This window comes from Thamnophis elegans, chromosome Z (assembly GCF_009769535.1).
Source record: "Thamnophis elegans isolate rThaEle1 chromosome Z, rThaEle1.pri, whole genome shotgun sequence".
In the NCBI taxonomy this organism is placed as follows: domain Eukaryota; kingdom Metazoa; phylum Chordata; class Lepidosauria; order Squamata; family Colubridae; genus Thamnophis; species Thamnophis elegans.
Genome location: NC_045558.1, coordinates 119,341,116 through 119,359,378, shown reverse-complemented (window position 1 = coordinate 119,359,378; position 18,263 = coordinate 119,341,116). Strand labels below are relative to the sequence as shown.

Below are 18,263 nucleotides of genomic sequence, written 5' to 3'. Positions count from 1 at the left end.
CGTAGGGTATGCAAAAGAAAACATGCAAGCCATATTGCAAGATTCTTTTGTTCTTTTCATTTTCACGCTCTTTCAATTTTCCAACAGATGAATTGTAATTTTTGTTCTGGGTGGAACTCGGCTAAGATGGGAAATTGACATGAGATTTTGTTGTCTGACCTCACTGTGAATTTAAAAGACTTTCAAGACACAAGTCCTCTTATTGAGTTAAAAATAACTATTTATGAAAACTGGGTTTTAAATACAGGCCTTCATCCTCCCTCGATTTGTTAGTGTCTCAGTTCACTTACACAGCTTTCACTTGTTCATCAACAGAGCCCTTTTTTTGCAGTCCCCCTCCCTTGCTTCCCCACCCCAAATTAAAACAAGACAAGCACAACTGGTTCTATTTACAAGTCACAAAATAGGAAAGGAAAGTGTGTCCAATATCTGGAGAAATAGGGCAGGGGGTAGAATGGAAAAGATTGATTCTTTCCGCCTCTGTGTGTAAAGGTTGCAGAGTGAAAGTTAGAGAGACTTTTCCTCCAACATTAGGAAGTATGGTCACTGGTGCTTCTCTTTCTGATGCAATATTCCCAAGGCTTTTTGGGCAAACCTGGGATAGACAAGAGGATGAAGCAAGCTCCCCCAAATATCAGAATTGCCCCTGCAGACACTGCACAAGCCACAGACCAGGAATACTCGTATTCTAGTGGGATGATGTCATTGGAGGTGATCAGCCACCTGACTGATTGTCGGAAAATCTCCAAAGTCACCAACACCATCAATCCTGGAAGGGAAACAAAAGAGAAGTGTAGAAGAGCAGACAAAGTAGGAGAGCAGAGTTAAATGTGTCATCTGGTTAGAGTCCTTGTGTTGTCACAAGAAATTCCAGCCCCCCACCTGAATTCCATTGACCCGTATGTAGTGCCAATTTAGTGTTGATCATTTGTTGACTAGATTTTTGTCTATATTTTGAATAAATCTTCCATGATACAGCTTTATGAAAGCTCCTGATTCCTTGTGCCTAAAAGGGGCAATATTTTTCAAATGTGGCATCTTTAAGATATGTGGACTTCGTCTCCAAGATTTTCCCAAGACATTCTGGAAATTGAAGTCCACATGTCCTAGGATGACAAGTTTGAAAAATCACTGGTGTGGGATGTTATCCTTGAGATATTTCCAGCTGTGAACCAAGGCCACAAACAAGCAGTATAGAGAGGGACACTGGATTGAGCTGGACCACTTAGAAGAGCATTGTGCGGCTCCTTTTATTTATCCTTATGTTTTAAGGCAGGAATGTCCAACCTTGGTAACTTTAAGACATGTGGACTTCAACTCCCAGAATTCCTCAGCCAGCCATGCTTGCTGGGGAACTCTGAGAGTTGAAGTCCACAGGTCTTAGAATTATCAAGATTGGATACCACTGTTTTAAGGAATATCATGGTTAAAGGAACATCTCCCATTCCTCCCATCCTACATATTTGAGGACAGAAAAAGAAGATTCTCCAGAATCCATACCTGATATTACAAAGAAGCATGATGCTGGCTTCAGGAGGAAATCGACTCCTTTGCTCAGGGCCATTGTGATACAGAGGGATCCCATGGCCATCAAGGTGATGCTGAGGAGGGACACAACGGCTGCCGTGATGTTCAGTTCTATGCAGTGTTACCAAGCAGGGGAGAAAAAGTCATTTCGTTCCACCCAACATTTCACAGAGGAAAACAGGGGCATACTGGCAGGATAACTTGTGCCCTAACTCTGATGTGGCCATCAAGAAATCATCAATATCTAGACCAATGTTTCTTAACCTTGAGAACTTTTAAAATGCAGTCACAGCCCTAAAGATTTCAATTAGCAGAATTCTGGGAGTTGAAGTTCACACATTTTAAAGTTACCAAGGTTGAGAAACACTGATCTAGAGAAACTGTTTCCTTCTTTACATGTTGACCACCAAGTCATAATTTCTGTTAGCATGGCCACAGCCAGGCATAATTGGAGATAGCAAGCTGGTGAAGGCCATTTTAGAACAATACACATTGGCTTGATTATCATGCATAAATATGATGCTCAGAGCTACAATGTGAGCAATCACTGGGTATAGCAAAGAAAGACATACACTTACGGTAATACCAATGATAATGGAAGAGAGAAAGCAGTGGAGACACAGGTCACATACCAGCAAATACACTCTATCCTCTTTGTCTTTCTGCCTGCCTGCCTGCCTGCCTGCCCGTCCGCCCACCCACCCACCCATCCATCGATCCTCCCATCCATCCTCCCATCCATCCACCCACCCATCCATCCTCCCTCCCTCCCTCTCTCTCTCCTCCTCACCTCTCCATCTATCATCTATCTATCTAGGTAAAGGTTTCCTCTGTCTAGTTACGTCCGACTTTTGGGGGTGGTGCCCGCCTTTGTTTCTTAGGTGAGGGAGCCAACATTGTCCAAACATACTTCCATGGTCATGTGACCAGCATATCTATATGCCAAGGTGAATGGAATGCTGTTACCTTCTCATTGAAGTGGTACTTATTTATCTACTTGCATTTGCATGCTTTTAAACTGTTAGGTTGGCAAGAGCTGGTGAAAGTAACGGGCGCTCACCCTGTTGCACAGCACTTTGATCTCAAACCAGACTGCCAGCTTTCCAGCATCTTTATCCATTGAGCCATCGCGTCCCCCCACTATCTGCCTGCTGGCTTACTTGCCTGCCTGTCCTCCCTCTAATCTAATCTGTCTCATCTGTCTATCATCCATCTATCTATCTGTCTTTTGGGGATATAATCATATTCTCCAAAAGATGAAGAGCTATTTCTTCTCAGTCCCAGCAACCTTCAGCGTAATTTCAGATCTTTTGAATAGTACCCTGGGAGCATTTTTCATGATCATTTAAAGATCTTTTTTGATTGAAAGCTGCAGTTGCAGCCCTAAAGGAAAGCTGCAGTGATTAACTGTTTGAGATTTTTCAAAAGTATAATGACTGAAAGAATGCCCAGATTTATTGGGTGGTGGAGTTTTTAAATTTAAACCATGAAAGGTGGCAGAAATTGATTTCAACATAATTTGTAACAGGCTTATTGAATTGTGACTCTGCCATTATCAATTCAATGTTTTCTATAGTGAGGAGAGCAGAGGTGGGTTTCACATAATTTTACCACCGGTTCACCACACACTGAAAATGTGCACACATGCGCGCGGCTTAGAAAAAGTGGCTAAATAGGACGGCTTAGGGCTGGGGCAGGTGGTCGGCAGCCGCAGGTCACCACTACCAGTTTGTCTGAACTGGTCCGAAGCAGCTGAATACCACCACTGGAGGAGAGCTATTTATTTATTAAACAAATGCATATAGCCAATCAATTCACACACAGTGACTCTGGGCAGAGGACAATATTAAAGATCCTCAGTTAAAAATTCACAATTTAACCTCCTTGCACTCTAAGATTACAAGGTGTTACTACATTTGTGCATAGGAGCATCACCAAATTTATCTTTGCAAACATTAAACATCAGTTCATTTTCTGATTAGCTGTAATTATCTGGGCCTTTGCTTTTTTATGCTTTCCAATTGATTTGGACTTCAATTTCCATAGTCCCCAGCCAACATGGATGACAGTCCAAGAATTATGGGTTTATTCCAACACATCTGGAGGGCATTTAGGATGACTGCAACAAGAAATTTAGATGAAGCCAAGTTGGAAGCAGGAGCTGCAGAACCTGAAAAGCATAAAAATATTTATTCCCCAAAGAGGTTGTTGCATAGTTTAAGAATTTAATCCAGAAACATAATAACAAGAGTTGGAGGGCATCTTCGAGGTCTTCTAATCCAACCCACTGCTCAAGCAGGAGACCCTATATCATTTCACAGAAGTGGCTATCCAGTCTTTTCTTAAAAGCCTCCAGTGATGAAGCACCCACTACTTCTGACAAGCCTTTCCACTTACTGTTGTTCTATCTGTCAGGAAATAGCAATAGCAATAGCAGTGGACTTATATACCACTTCATAGGCCTTTCAGGCCTCTCTAAGCGGTTTACAGAGAGTCAGCATATTGCCCCCAACAATCTGGGTCCTCATTTTACCCACCTCAGAAGGATGGAAGGCTGAGTCAACCCTGAGCCGGTGAGATTTGAACCGCTGACCTGCTGATCTAGCAGTAGCCTGCAGTGCTGCATTTAACCACTGCGCCACCTTGGCTCTTAGTCCTAAATTGTTTCTCTCCTTGATTAGTTTCCATCCACTGCTTCTTATCTTGCCTTCTGGTGCTTTGGAAAGTGGTTGACCCCCTTTTCTTTATTTCCCTGAGATATTGGGAAACTGTTATCATGTTGTCCTTACTTTTCCCCAGACTAGATATACCCAATTCCTGCAACTGTTCTTAACGTTTTAGCCCCTAGCCTCAAGATAGTCCACTAAGATAGATAGTGGATATTTATGGAAAAAGACTTGAAGGTAGTGCCATAATTTATCACAATCAGAAACATGAGCCAAACCTAGCAAATCATAGGTCTGACCAAGGGGTGGGGGACACAAATTGGATCTGGCCTTTTCTTTTGGCAGTGACTACATGATCAGGATGTTGCCACCTGTCCCTTATCACTTTGGAGTTTTCCATAGCATCCTTCCTCAGCAGGGAGGCCGAGACTCTTTAATCAGCTCATCCCATGTACTTAATGGGTTTGAGAGGAAGTTTATGTTTTTTCCTGAGATTTTGATTAACATTTTCATTGATGCTTCAGTTACCATTTGGAATGAGGTGTAGTAGTAAAATCTCTGAGGGAGATAGGCAGTTGAGAAATACGAAATACAAACAAACAAAATTTTAGGTTGGATTGCAAGTATGCATGCCGACCTTTGTCATGTTGTGTCATTTCCCAAAGGTGCTTTTCCAGAAGATAATTGGATTTTCTTGTACTTTCTCTCTTTCCTAAAAGACAACTGGACTTCAAGAAAGTCCAGTTGCCTTTTGAAAAAAGCACCTTTGGGACATCGATGACCTGGGTTATTGAGATTCTCTATAGATATTTGTTGTGGCTTGTAGATAAAGAGGATAAAGCACAGAAGAGACACCTAGATTTGCCTGGGAGAAAACTAAGAATGAATCTAGCCAGACATAGATAAAAGCTTTTGTTAGAGCCTATGATGTAGTGCTAAGGGTGGCAAAAAAAGGTTTATTTCTCCATCCTTCTCTTCTACATATTGGCCAATATCCCTGTGCAGGGCAATCTAGACCCTTCTAGACATTGGAGCATCTGCAAAACCCCTATGAGTGCTATTCAAGTCACCCGGTGGACAACATTGCTCAGATTCACTATGAGTTGGCCTTCAGCTAGACAAGTCCTGAATAGGTGGCTGAAGCAGTCTTCTGATGTTATCAGGGATAAGTTTGAGTGTGTTAGTACTGAGAAAATGAACAACATCCTTGGAGTTGTGGGTGTGGCCAACTGTGTATTAAATCAATGCTCTTCCTGGTTGATTGAGACCTCTGGGGATGGAGCATGTGCAGGGATAAATGTGTCTTTGAGAACTGAGATGGTTTCACTGGCTCTGAAAAAAGATAGGAGTGTGCCTCTTCTTCAAGAGACTCTCCTTGGATCTAGTTGATCAGGACAACTTTCATCCAGTCTCCAATTGCAGGCTCAGAAAATGTAAATGTTAGCTCATATTCAAAATCTGGTTTGAATGGGAGAATGCTACATGTTCAACCCACATTAGAGCAACAGGTTAGAATTGTGTCAATCATTTAAAGCAGGGTTTCTCACTCAGCAACTTTAAGATGTATGCACTTCAATACCCAGAAATCCCCAATCAGTCCATGCTAGCTGGGGAATTCTGGGCATTGAAGTCCATATATCTTAAATTTACTTAGAATACACTGGTTTAGAGGGATGCTTTTCAAGACAGACAAATGGCTCACCCCTTTCTCCTTCTATTCAGCATTATTATTGAATAATAAACAGACAATTCAACAAGAGAGACCCTTTAGAACAACAGAAATGTTGTGCATTGTCCTTAATGGCAGGTTTGAGAACAACTGTAGTGAAGCCCTCTCATCAATTCAGGTAGTCCCTCTCCAAACCTTCTTGAATCAGCATATGAACCAAAAGCTTTCTAGTTTCAAAAGTATGGGATGCAGAAGGCTCTTGACTGTCACATGTAGCTCCTTTTTTCTTCCTGTCATACAACATTTCAACCTGAACACCTCCGATGGACTTACCCTTTTTTGTAGTCCTTAGGAAGATGTTGGCATTCTCCCCAGTGGTGAAGAATTTGAAATAAGAACAGTTAGCTTCTGAAAAGAAAGAAAGCATTTAACTCATTTGTCATTAAGGTATACCACAGGCAATCCCCGACCATTTGTTCAATGACTGTTCAAAATTATGATGGCACTCAAAAAAAAGTGACTTACAATGGGTCCTAGCACTTCCAACTATCACATGTCTGCGGTCACGTCTCCATGGTCATGTGTTCAAAATTTAGGTGCTTCACAATTGGCATGTATTTATGATGGTTGTAGCATTCTGAGCCACATGATTATTATTTGTGCTTACCAAAGGGGCTTCTGGCAAGCAAAGTCAATGGGAGTAAAAAAAAGGTCTTAAAATCACTTATATTACAATTAACCAGCGAAACAGGTTACCTTCAGAAGTTGTAAATGTTTCATCACTGAAGGCTTTTAAGAAAAGATTGGACAGCCACCAATCTCCTGCTTTGGCAGGGGGTTGACTAGAAGACCTCCAAGGTCCCTTCCAGCTCTATTCTTTTTGATTGATTGTTGGTATCACTTGGCAATGGACAGTTGGACAGTTCAAATCAAGGATTACTTTACTATATTCCTCCTCCTCCCTTTCTTCAAATCATCTCAAACAAAATTCATTTCTCATAAATCTCTCAATATTTCTTCCACTTTAGGTACTTAAACAATGAAACAAAACCTAGTCCAAAAAAGGACATTAAGTTTTTGTTTTCTTTCCAAATACTGGCTATATAAAATAGTTCTAGCAATGAAACTTGAAAATTGCCATGAATTTAAGAAAATCCTCCCAGGAACAGCCCCTATACTTTATCTGTGGAAATGTTTTGCCATCTCATATAAACTATCATAAATCTCCCCCTGTAATCCTTTTTCAGAGTAATTCCTTTCGCCTGTCCAGTTTCAGAAACAGCCATACTCAGACCTTTCTTTTGGACAGTACTGGAGACTGTTTCTGACATCAAATTTCTCCTCTGAAATAAAATCTCTTTCTCAGAGACCACAGAATTGCTGCCCTGGTTACTATTAATAATTTAATTACCTACACCACAACGTACTATTTTTGTACGTCTTTCATGCTAAATAAATGTTGGTATAGATCTTTGCCAAATATTCATGATCCAAGCTTTCAAACATCAAACGTAAGATGACAAATTAAAACAATGCACAGGATTACAAACATGTTTTAATTGAAAAGGATGAAGGAATGTTTCCTATTAGACAATAACTTGATTAGGTTTTATCTTTATAAGACCATTTAAGTTTTTGTGCTTTGCTGCATTTTAATGAATGCTTCATGATAGGAAATATTTTGTATCAAAATTCAGATTACAATTTAGATGCAGTAAAGGTTGAAGCAAAGAACTGTGGTTGAGAAAATAACTTGTCATCATTTAAACATTATTTAAACTTTCAATGCAATGACCGTTTGTTAGGATATTTAAATTTAGTAGCTGTATAATGGGCCAGCACAGACACTTGTAGATGATTGGTTAGAGAGTGCAGAATCTTGCATGAGGTAATCTATACTATGATTGGTTGCTGTGGGTGTAAAGGGGAGTTCCCTTTTTTCCCGCCTTTTTCTTCTGTGTGTTGTGTATGCTGTTCATGATTTACCTCATGATGTTAGTGTGTTTTCCTGACTATCTTGTCTGCTGTAAATATAGACATTAATATATTTATTTATATAAAAAGACAAGCTTGTGTCAGCGTCTCTGATTTTATTTGGACACTTGCTTAGCAATTCCCTGACATTGTAAAACTGAAAATATGCATTTCTTGTTTTCATGAAACATTTGCCTAAAGTTTAAACATTGAAAAAAAAACCCAGAGAAAATAGATTAATTTTATATTGAATACTTTTTCAGCATATAAAGCAAAGTACATCTTTGGTCAAAATCAGTTTAGTTGCCAACAGATCATAAGAGTTTCTAAGGTGAATTAAAGACTTGGATCACAATTAAAAGGATGAAAAATACAATTAATTATGTGTGTTGATAGCTGAATACAGTGGTGAAATAGATGTATAGGTAGTCCTCAACTTACAACCATAGTTGGGACCAGAGTTTCCTTTACTAAGCAAGATGGTTGTGACTTGTGCCTGATTTTATGACCTTTTTGTCATGGTTGTTAAGCAAATCAGTTCAGTTATTAAGTGAATCTCACAATCATTAAGTGAATCTGACTTCCCCCATTGACTTTGCTGTTGAGGAAGATCACAGATGATGGTCACATGATCCTGGGAAGCTGCAATTATAGTAAAATCCAACCTGCTTGCCAAGGGCCTAAATTTTGATAATTAGACAATGCTGCAATGGTTGTAAGTGTGAGGATCAGTTGTAAGTCACTTTTTGTTTGTCATTATAACTAATTTTAACTCATATGAGTTATAGTCCAAAATGTTTTGATGGCACTATGTTGCAGAAAGATTACACATTGTACTTATATGATTTAATTATTTTAATGAAAGATTCCTGAAGTAACTTCTTGGCAATTTCCTCTTGAATTAATTACAATTACAGTTATTTTTTTCAATTTGGGGAGGCATTACTTAACAAAAAAATAAGGAAGACAGGAGAAGAAAAGAACAAAACGTTTTTATATGAGAATTCCTATGCATATGCACACACATAATAAACCAATAATATCATTTTAGTTTTTCACAGTTTCAGTAAAGGATGAATGTAGTACTCTGTGGATTGAAGAGCTGATGTATTTTGTGGCTTATGAATGAGCTGCTTTCAGATGCAAATGATGTAAAGCAGTTGCAATTAAAATAACAACTATAATCCCAGTGTATTTCTGCTGGTGCATGCTTTTTCCAAGTTGCCAACAACTTCTTACAGCGCTCCCCTTTATATCATTATATATTATATAAAAAAATTGTTGCCTGCCAGATGTTTCTGCCACAAAAACCATGAAAAATGTGAACAGAAAACACTTTTTCCTTTTAAGCATTCTTTGGCTTTGTGGACTGACATGGCCACCAGTTTTTCCCTGCATATCTGCAATGCACCGGCTGATTCTGCAGTCCTAAGAACTAGCGATTTGCTCCTGCTTTTTTCCCCCATAAATCAAAAATATTGTTCAAATACATATATACTGTGTACAGTATATAAGGATACCGGTAGTAGAAAGGTTAAGAAACCCAGGCAATGAGAATGAAATTCCTGCAGTTGCTAATCTCTCCCTTTACATATGAACCAATTTATAAACTTTATTCAAGAGAGAGGCAATTTCTACAATTTGGCAACTGAAGCAGAGGGTTTGGAGCCCTTTCCCCCAAGATATTCTTTATGATTCATGCCTCAAGCCTTGTCTTTTCCAAGTTTTTTTTTGCATAACCCAGTGGAGTGGATTTAATTGTGTCCCCAAAGGAAAGCTTGAGCAATAACTGCATCTTTTTGAATTGGAGAAATTCCAAGTAGCTGCAGGGCACAAGTCCTCTGTGGGTACAGAGTGGAGAGACAGAAAGAAGATTGCACTTAGATTCACTATGATTTAAAATTATGGCACCCTCCCAAAGCAGGATTCCTTGCCCAAACTGACAGATTTTTGTTCAATGCAAAAATTATTTTTATGGGACTGAATTGGTGAGAAAAGATACCCACTTTACACAGAATTGTAAGTTAGAAGCTGGCTGGCTAGGGACAATGCATTTTCAAAATAGCAAGACTTGATAGCAAGGAACCTGTGAGATGTTTAACTCAAGAGGAAGTAGAGATTTGAGGTTTATGCTTCAGGGGTTTATGCTTCAGGACTGCCAGTAGGCAAAGCATTAAAAAAGTCATGATGGCAGCCACTGCCATGCAATCAAAGCCCCGGCCCCTTTTTACCCACATCAGGATGTGCTTTTAATCTGCATGTTTATGCCATAGTCCTCTTGACTGTGTATTCACCATTCCCTGCAAAATCCCCTGAAAAAGTCATCCATTTTTTACCCAATAATGGCAATAAAGGAGTTCTATGACAGATATGAGATCATTTCCATGTCAGAGTGATTAGATGTGCTAATTACAGGTAGTTCTCAAGTTACAACCACAATGGAGCCCAACATTTCTGTTCCTAAGTGAGTCATTTGTTTTTTACTGACAGTTAGAACAATTAATCCGTGGAAGAGAGGTGGGCTTCACATAATTTAACAACTGATTTGCCTAGTGCAGAACCGAAAAAGTGAGCATGTGCGCTTCTCTCTCACACACACCTTTCATGCTTGCACACGGCATCAAACACACAGCGATTTAATGCACATGGCTTCCAGCAAACCTTCTCGGGCAGCCTCAAAGAGTTGAGTGGGCACGGTGCAGAAATCAGCTGGGCTGCATGGGCGGGGCCAGCGAGCCAGAAAGTGAGATATATAGGATGGGATAGCACCAGGGCAGGGTGGCGGGCCCAGCCAGTGATTGGAACTACTGGTACTGGTGAACCAGTCCAAACTGGCAGCAGCCCACCTCCGCAGTGGAACAACTTTCCTCCAGAAATTGTAAATTTTCCAACACTGGAAATTTTAAAGAAGATATTGGATAACCATTTGTCTCAAATGGTATAAGGTTTCCTGCCTAAGCAGGGTGTTGGACTAGAAGACCTCCAAAGTCCCTTCCAACTCCCTTCCACTTCTATTCTATGCTGTTCTGTTCTATTCTTATTCCTATTCCTTTCTAGTCTAGTCTAGCCTAAGGTAGCCTAGTCTAGTCTACTTATTCAACTGTAGAGATTCTCAGTCTTTCAGGTCACGGTGGTCCCAAATGTGCTTTTTCAGGAGGTAACGACTTTCTTGTTTTCCTTTTGATGACGTTTAACTGCTCATCCAAGAAGCTCATCTCATCCATTCCCTACTATCCTGTCAGAGCTGAAGAAGCTTCTTGGATGAGAAGCGAAACATCTTCAAAGAAAAAACAAGAAAGTCCAATTACCTCCTGAAAAAGCACCTTTGGGAATTGTTAAGATAATTTTGCCTCATTTTTACAACCATTTTTGTCATAGTTGTTAAGTGAATCATTGTAGTTATTATGGTAAGCTAATAACACTATTGCTAAGTGGATCTGGCTTTCCCATTGACTTTGATTGTCATATCGCAAAAGGTGATTATATATTCTGGGACACTGCAACCAACATAAATATGAGTCAGCTGCCAGGCATCTGAATTTTGAACATGTGATCAAGGGGATACTGCAAGAATCATATGTGGAAAAATGGTCATAAGTCACTTTTTCAGTGTCATTATAATTTTGAACAATCACTAAACAAAGTGTTGTTCATCAAGGACTACCTACATAGTCAGATGCAAACTAAAGTCCTAAGAAAGAGAGATTTCAGGTCTGGGATCTGTATCTTCTTGTGTTTTGATACGGTTCACCATTGTTAATATCAGTACTAAGTACCAGTAGTCCAGACAGTTGGATCCAGCTCAGTCAAAGGCAAGGATGGTTCTTTTTATAGAAAGCTAAGACAGTTATCAACTAACAAGTGGCCTCAATTCCCTTTTGTTCAGGTGATGCTTTTGCCCACCCCAGGAGTTCGGTGATGTGAAGTCCTACTAAAGGCACTCACTCAGCCTTGTCATATTAAGAAAGAATTGTTTCTGAACGTAGTTGTGATGGACAGTTGGAAACAGCCTTTTCCAAAGTCATACCAAGCCATCTGATAAAAATCACTGGAGTATCTTACTCATTGTAGATTGTAGATTGTAGAAGTTTATTTATATGCCGCCCTTTTCCCTGGGGGGACTCAGGGCAGCTCACAACCCAAAGGGGAGGGGGAGACAAACTTTTAACATATAAGACAATACATAATTAAAAACACAACATTCATACCATTCGGGCAGGTTACAGTCTTAGCCCCAGGCCTGACGGGATAGCCAGATTCTGAGGGCTGTGCGGAAGGTCTGGAGGGTGGTGAGGGTACGGATCTCCACGGGGAGATCGTTCCATAGGGTCGGAGCTGCCACCGAGAAGGCTCTCCTCCGCGTAGTTGCCAGTCGGCATTGACCGGCAAATGGAACTCGGAGGAGGCCTAATCGATGAGATCTAATAGGTCACGTGGAGGTAATTGGCAGTAGGCGGTCTCTCAAGTATCCAGATCCACTACCATGTAGGGCTTTATGGGTGACAAGTAGCACCTTGAAGCGCACCCGGAGATCGACAGGTAGCCAGTGCAGCTCGCGGAGGATAGGTGTTATGTGGGTGAAGCGAGGTGCACCCACAATCGCTCGCGCGGCCGCATTCTGGACTAGCTGAAGTCGCCAAATACTCTTCAAGGGCAGCCCCATGTAGAGCACATTGCAGTACTCCAGCCTAGAGGTCACAAGGTCACGAGTGACTGTTGTGAGAACCTCCCGGTTCAGGTAGGGGCGCAACTGGTGCACCAGGCGAACCTGGGCAAATGCCCCCCTGGTCACAGCTGACAAATGGTGTTCGAAAGTCAGCTGTGGGTCCAGGAGGACTCCCAAGTTGCGGACCCTGTCTGAGGGGTATAATGTTTGACCCCCCCAGCCTGAGAGGTGGAATACTTACCAAATTGGTGGGAGGGAAACACAACAGCCACTCGGTCTTATCTGGGTTGAGCACGAGTTTGTTAGCCCTCATCCAGTCCCTAACAGCTTCAAGTCCCTGGTTCATCACGTCCACCGCTTCATTGAGTTGGCACGGGGCGGACAGATACAACTGAGTATCGTCCGCATACTGGTGGTATTTTATCCCGTGCTGCCGAATGATCTCGCCCAGCGGTTTCATGTAGATGTTGAAAAGTAGGGGGGACAAGACCGAACCCTGCGGCACCCCACATGTTAGGGGCCTAGGGGTCGATCTCTGCCCTCCAACTAACACCGACTGCGACCTGTCCGAGAGATAAGAGGAGAACCACTGCAAAACAGTGCCTCCCACCCCCACCTCCCGTAGTCGTCGCAGAAGGATACCATGGTCGATGGTATCGAAAGCTGCTGAGAGGTCAAGGAGAACCAGGATGGAGGCAAAGCCTCCGTCCCTGGCTCTCCAGAGGTCATCGGTCAATGCGACCAAAGCGGTTTCTGTGCTGTAGCCAGGCCTGAAGCCGGACTGGAATGGGTCAAGATAGCTAGCTTCCTCCAAGGACCGCTGGAGCTGAAAGGCCTCATGACACAAATTAGCCAAGAGCTGTGACTTTTGCTCTGAAGTTACAACATTTTTGCCTTTAAGCCATAGAGATGCAATTTATCTGTTTATATAATCAATCTATAATATAGATCTTTTTTCCCTTTAATTCCGACCTTCCACCTAAGTTCCTTCTATGCCTCAGGTTTCTGGTATAGCTTCCTGCCATTCTGAAAGTGGCCAACACCCCAAAACATTAGTTGATACCCTAAAAATTTAAAATATTTCCTCATCTAGAAAAAAAAAACACCTCAGAAAACCATGCCTCAGATTTGAAAATAGACATTGCATTTTGCATCCTGAATTGTGATCTATGTTATTCTTCCAAAACATTAAGTATGACCCTTCCCAAGCATTTATCAGGGCATTTACAGGGAGTGATCAAAATCAAGATGGTAGTCACAACTTCACAATTAAAGTCTTTCTTTCTGAAGAAAGAGAAAAGATACTGGAGAAAGGCACCCAGTTTTGATCCAAAAGGCATCCAGTTTTAATCCAAAACTCCTAATATGTTTCAAACTGTGCTTTTTGTTCAACCATAATTAAGAGGGAATATATTTTATTGTGGGTAGCCGTTTTTGAAAGTAACAATCCATCACAATAGGTTCTCCCCACCATTTTTTTTAAATCCAACTGTGAGTCAACTACCAATTTGTACATATTTCCAGCACAGAATGATCCTTTCTTTCTGCTAATTCATTCTAGTCTGGTATAATAACAACAGATCTGATGAATAATCTTGTTTTCCTTTTAATTATCAAACATCTGTCCATTCACAAATCCTGTTCCATCAGATTGCAAAATCTGTGGTTTTCTTCCAAATGTATTTTCCACATAAATGACAAACTGAATAACTTATGACTTGTTAGTTATAAACCACAAAAACAGGATGCTCCATCAAGGAAATGACAAAATGTCTATTTCTCCTATTTGTCTCAATACAAGTATAAAAGTCCCTGCAAATTTTATCAACCATTAAATATTGCTTTTGGGTCATATTTCCTTTATTTTCCGTAATTCCTGTATTTTGGGTGGTTGGATGAATAAGTCAAATATGTTGAGTGGCATATTTGCAATTTTAAAGTTCATGATGACTGCTTCACTTTATATCTGCTTGATTAACTCTATATTGTCAGGCACAAGAAATCAGGAAACAAGGCAGTTCAAATGAATGTGGGTTTGTTGTATATTTAAGATTTTGTACAAGAATCTGAACTACTAATGATCAAAGGAAATTGGCAATAAATAAGAGAATTCACTAATTCAACAGAATTAGATTTCTTGTGGGAACAAAGACTGATAACGCACCTGATTCCTCCCTCCAATTCAGCCTGCTCATTTCCTACAAGTATTCTGATATTCTAGTTTTTATGCAGAGTTTCAGTGTAGTTTCTCAGTTTGTGAGGTTTTGCTGGCTATACAAGAGCTGTTGCTTTTGACTTATTAGAGGATTCACAATTCCCAAGGGAACTAATTGAAACAACCATCTTCTGTTTCTTTCATCTGTAGATTCCTATCTTGCTGTTATTGAACAACTTTTAGCAAGCAATTTAACTGTTTCTTCCTGACCAAGTCACTAATATTTAACAAGCTGGAATCCAAATCTGGAGAGTATACAGGTAGTCCTTGACTTATGATCACAATTGAGCCCAAAATTTATGTTGCTAAGTGAGATAGTTGTTAAATGAGTTTTGTCCCATTTTATTACTTTTCTTGCCACAACTGTTAAGTGAATCATTGAAGTTGTTAAGTTAATAATCCAGTTGTTAAGTGAATCTGGCCTCACTGATTTTCCTTGTCAAAAGTTGCAAAAAGTGATCACACGACCCCAAGACACTGCAACTGTCATAAATATGAACCAGTTGCCAAGCGTCTGAATTCTGTTCATGTAACCATGGGAATGCTGTAATGGTCATTAAGTGTGAAAAACAGCCATAAGTCAATTTTTAGTGCCATTGTACATTTGAATGGTCATTAAATGAACTGTTTTAAGTTGAAGACTAATAGATCCTTAACATGTAACATAATTCATCAGCCAGTGTACATTTTATTACAATTTCACTAATCCTTTGCAAGCGTTTGTTTTCCGTTTTTCATTTCAGTTTCCCTTTGTAGCCTGTATCAAGATCAACAAAGATTTGTTTTAATTTTTTTTCCAAACACTGGAGCAGTTGCTCCATTATGCAGATATCCCCCTCCATCTTTGGGGACTCTTATCTCATCCTCTTTTTTTCCCTCAGAATGCCCGGAGGTGTGCTCTGCAGTCTTGCAGATAAGGAGGATTTTTCTCTAGCTTTCAAACCAGAAGCTTCTGTTTACTCAAATAACATCTCCATTCTCCTTAGGGATTCTTTCAGATGTACTTCAGATCTTCCCTGATCCAAACTGAGGCTATCCTGAAGCATTAATGCTATTATTTCAGCATGTTAAAATGTTGGGGCAAAGACATTTGAAGGAAAGCCACTCTATCTTGCACTTCTGCGCCATTATTCTTGGATCAAATTTATGGTTCAGAGAGTCTGAGATTCTTAAAAAGAACATGCTATCCATCAGACACCCAGTACAGCAATAGTCTTTATATGGCAACATTTTCTCTAAAATATTCCAAAGCTATTTTGTGTCTCAGTTCCCAGTTCTGACAGAAAGAAGCACATTGTGGCTTACAGAACCAGAGATATTTGCATGAGTGCCCCTCAGCTCTAAATTCTTTTACATTTCCAGGACATCCCATAAATTAAAGGTTTCCAGGAATATCTCAATAATGATACGTCTATTTTTCACAATCCTGGGAAGACAAAAATGGTCTGGGATATATTGCTTTGAGTTCCCTGCTTGAACAATAATTATAATACAAAAAACAAAAGAGACCCTCCCTCTCGAGTTGATTCTCTTGTCTTTCTGCACTTCGTCAATTCAGAGATTGATGCGTTTCTGTAAAATTGCATTCCTGATTAACCATTAGTAGCTTGCAGCTTTGCAGCTAGGTTTGAATTCAGCAAGAACTGAATTAAAGGATATGTTTCTGAACCTATGCAGAGTGTTGAAGTAATACAGGTGGTCTTTGATTTAGAACAGATTAACAGAGTTGGAAGGGACCTTGTATGGTAGGTTATCTAGTCCAAAGGTGCAGGGAACTCTACACTATTTCTGGCAGTCCAATCTCTTAAAAGCCCCCAGTGATGAAGCTCCCACAGCTTCTCAAGGTAAGTTGTTTCATTGGTTGATTGTTCTCAATGTCAGAAAATTTATCCTTATTTCTAGGTTGAATCTCTCCTTGATCAATTTCCATCCATTATTCTTGTCTGGCCTTCAGGTGCCTTGGAAAATAGCTTGACCCACCCCCCCCCTCTCTGTGGGAGCCCCTCAGATATTGGAACACTGCTATCATGTCTCCCCGGTCCTTCTTTTCATTAGACTAACCATGACAAAATTCCTGTAACCGTTCTTCATATGTTTTATTCTCCAGTCTCCTAATCATCCTGGTTGCTCTTCTCTGCACATTTTCTAAAGTATCAACATATTTTTTATAGTGTGGTGACCAAAACTGGATGCAGTATTCTAGGTGTGGTCTTACATTTGTTTAGCAACCATTCAAAGTTACAACAGCACTGAAAAAAGTGACTTCTGACCATTTTCACACTTATGACTGTTGCAGCATTCTCATGGTCACATGATCAAAATTTAGGTGTTTGGCAAATAAAAAATATTTATGATTGTTACAGTGTCCTGAGATCATGTGATTCCTACTTGTGACCTTCCCACCCACTGTCCAACAAACAAAGTCAATGGGGAAAGCTGGATTTGCTTAATGACCGCATAATACCTTTAACAATTGCACTGATTTGCTTAACAACCATGGCCCAAAAATTATAAAATTGGGCGCAACTCACTTAACAACTACCTTGATGAACAATGAAAATTCAAGTGCCAATTGTGGTTGTAAGTTGAGGACTACCCGGACTGCTTCACTAAGAAAAATCAGTAGAAAATCCCACTAAAAGGAATGAACTGCTAATAATAATGGATGCAGAAAATGAGTCTAGCTATTCCTGAATGCTAACAGGCCTTCTCTCGCTTCTATCTCAATTATATCTTAAAGACAGGAAATACGGAGGGGGGGGGAGAGGCAGAGGGAGAGGAAGCTCTTTTCATTTTGTAAACACAGAGACTCGTTTAACTAAAGTGAGAAACAAGCACAGAGACACTGTGGAGACATTTTCTCTGGCATTTTCTTTCTCTCAATCTTTGCCAGCATTGAAAAAAAAGCTCCTAGGACAGAAATGAGGCATTTTCTAGTAATAATATGAACTTCACTTTGTCTCTTATGTTTCTGCATCATGTGCAAAGATATATGGGTAGTCCTCCACTTATAACAGTTCATTTAGTGACTATTCATAGTAGCACTGAAAAAAGTGACTTACAACTGCAATGGTTGTAGCATCCCTGGGGTCATGTGATCAAAATTTGGATGCTTGGAGGAGGAGCCAACGTCACGACGATATGGATGCTCCGAGGCTGCAGCCAATACTTTTGCCGCTGGGTGGTCCAATCGGACCTAAACCGTCCCAAAGAGATGGTGAACAGGAAGAATACGTCTTGCTGATCTCAGGGACATCGCAAAGTCCCTGAAAGAAGCAAGAGAAGTTCTTCAAGCCGGGGACAAAAAATCCAGCCAAGGCTGAGGAAGTCGGGGCGGCTCCAAAATGGAAGGATACGGAAAGAGAAAGTGTTTCCAGCTGGTGAGGAACTTTTACTGTTTTAAAAAGAGACTGCCTATAAAAAATTTAAAATTAATCTAAATTGGAGAACAGAAGAATCAAGTGGCGGAATTAAATTTGGAATGGTTTTGGGCAGTGGTTATCTTACTTTTTAAATGTTATCTCATGGATGGAATTTATGCAGGCC

General features: G+C 40.3%; 1 protein-coding gene across 1 annotated transcript in view; it reads right to left on the bottom strand.

Moving 5' to 3' along the window:
- Positions 1-530: 530 nt before the first annotated feature.
- CACNG6 (calcium voltage-gated channel auxiliary subunit gamma 6) overlaps positions 531-18,263 on the bottom strand; it is a 64,450-nt gene continuing 46,717 nt past the window's right edge. The window contains exons 2-4 of the mRNA XM_032234768.1: positions 6,196-6,270; positions 1,501-1,638; positions 531-769 (exon numbers count right to left, since the gene is read on the bottom strand). Coding sequence (XP_032090659.1) covers positions 531-769; positions 1,501-1,638; positions 6,196-6,270 — 452 coding nt within the window. The remainder of the gene's footprint in view (positions 770-1,500; positions 1,639-6,195; positions 6,271-18,263) is intronic.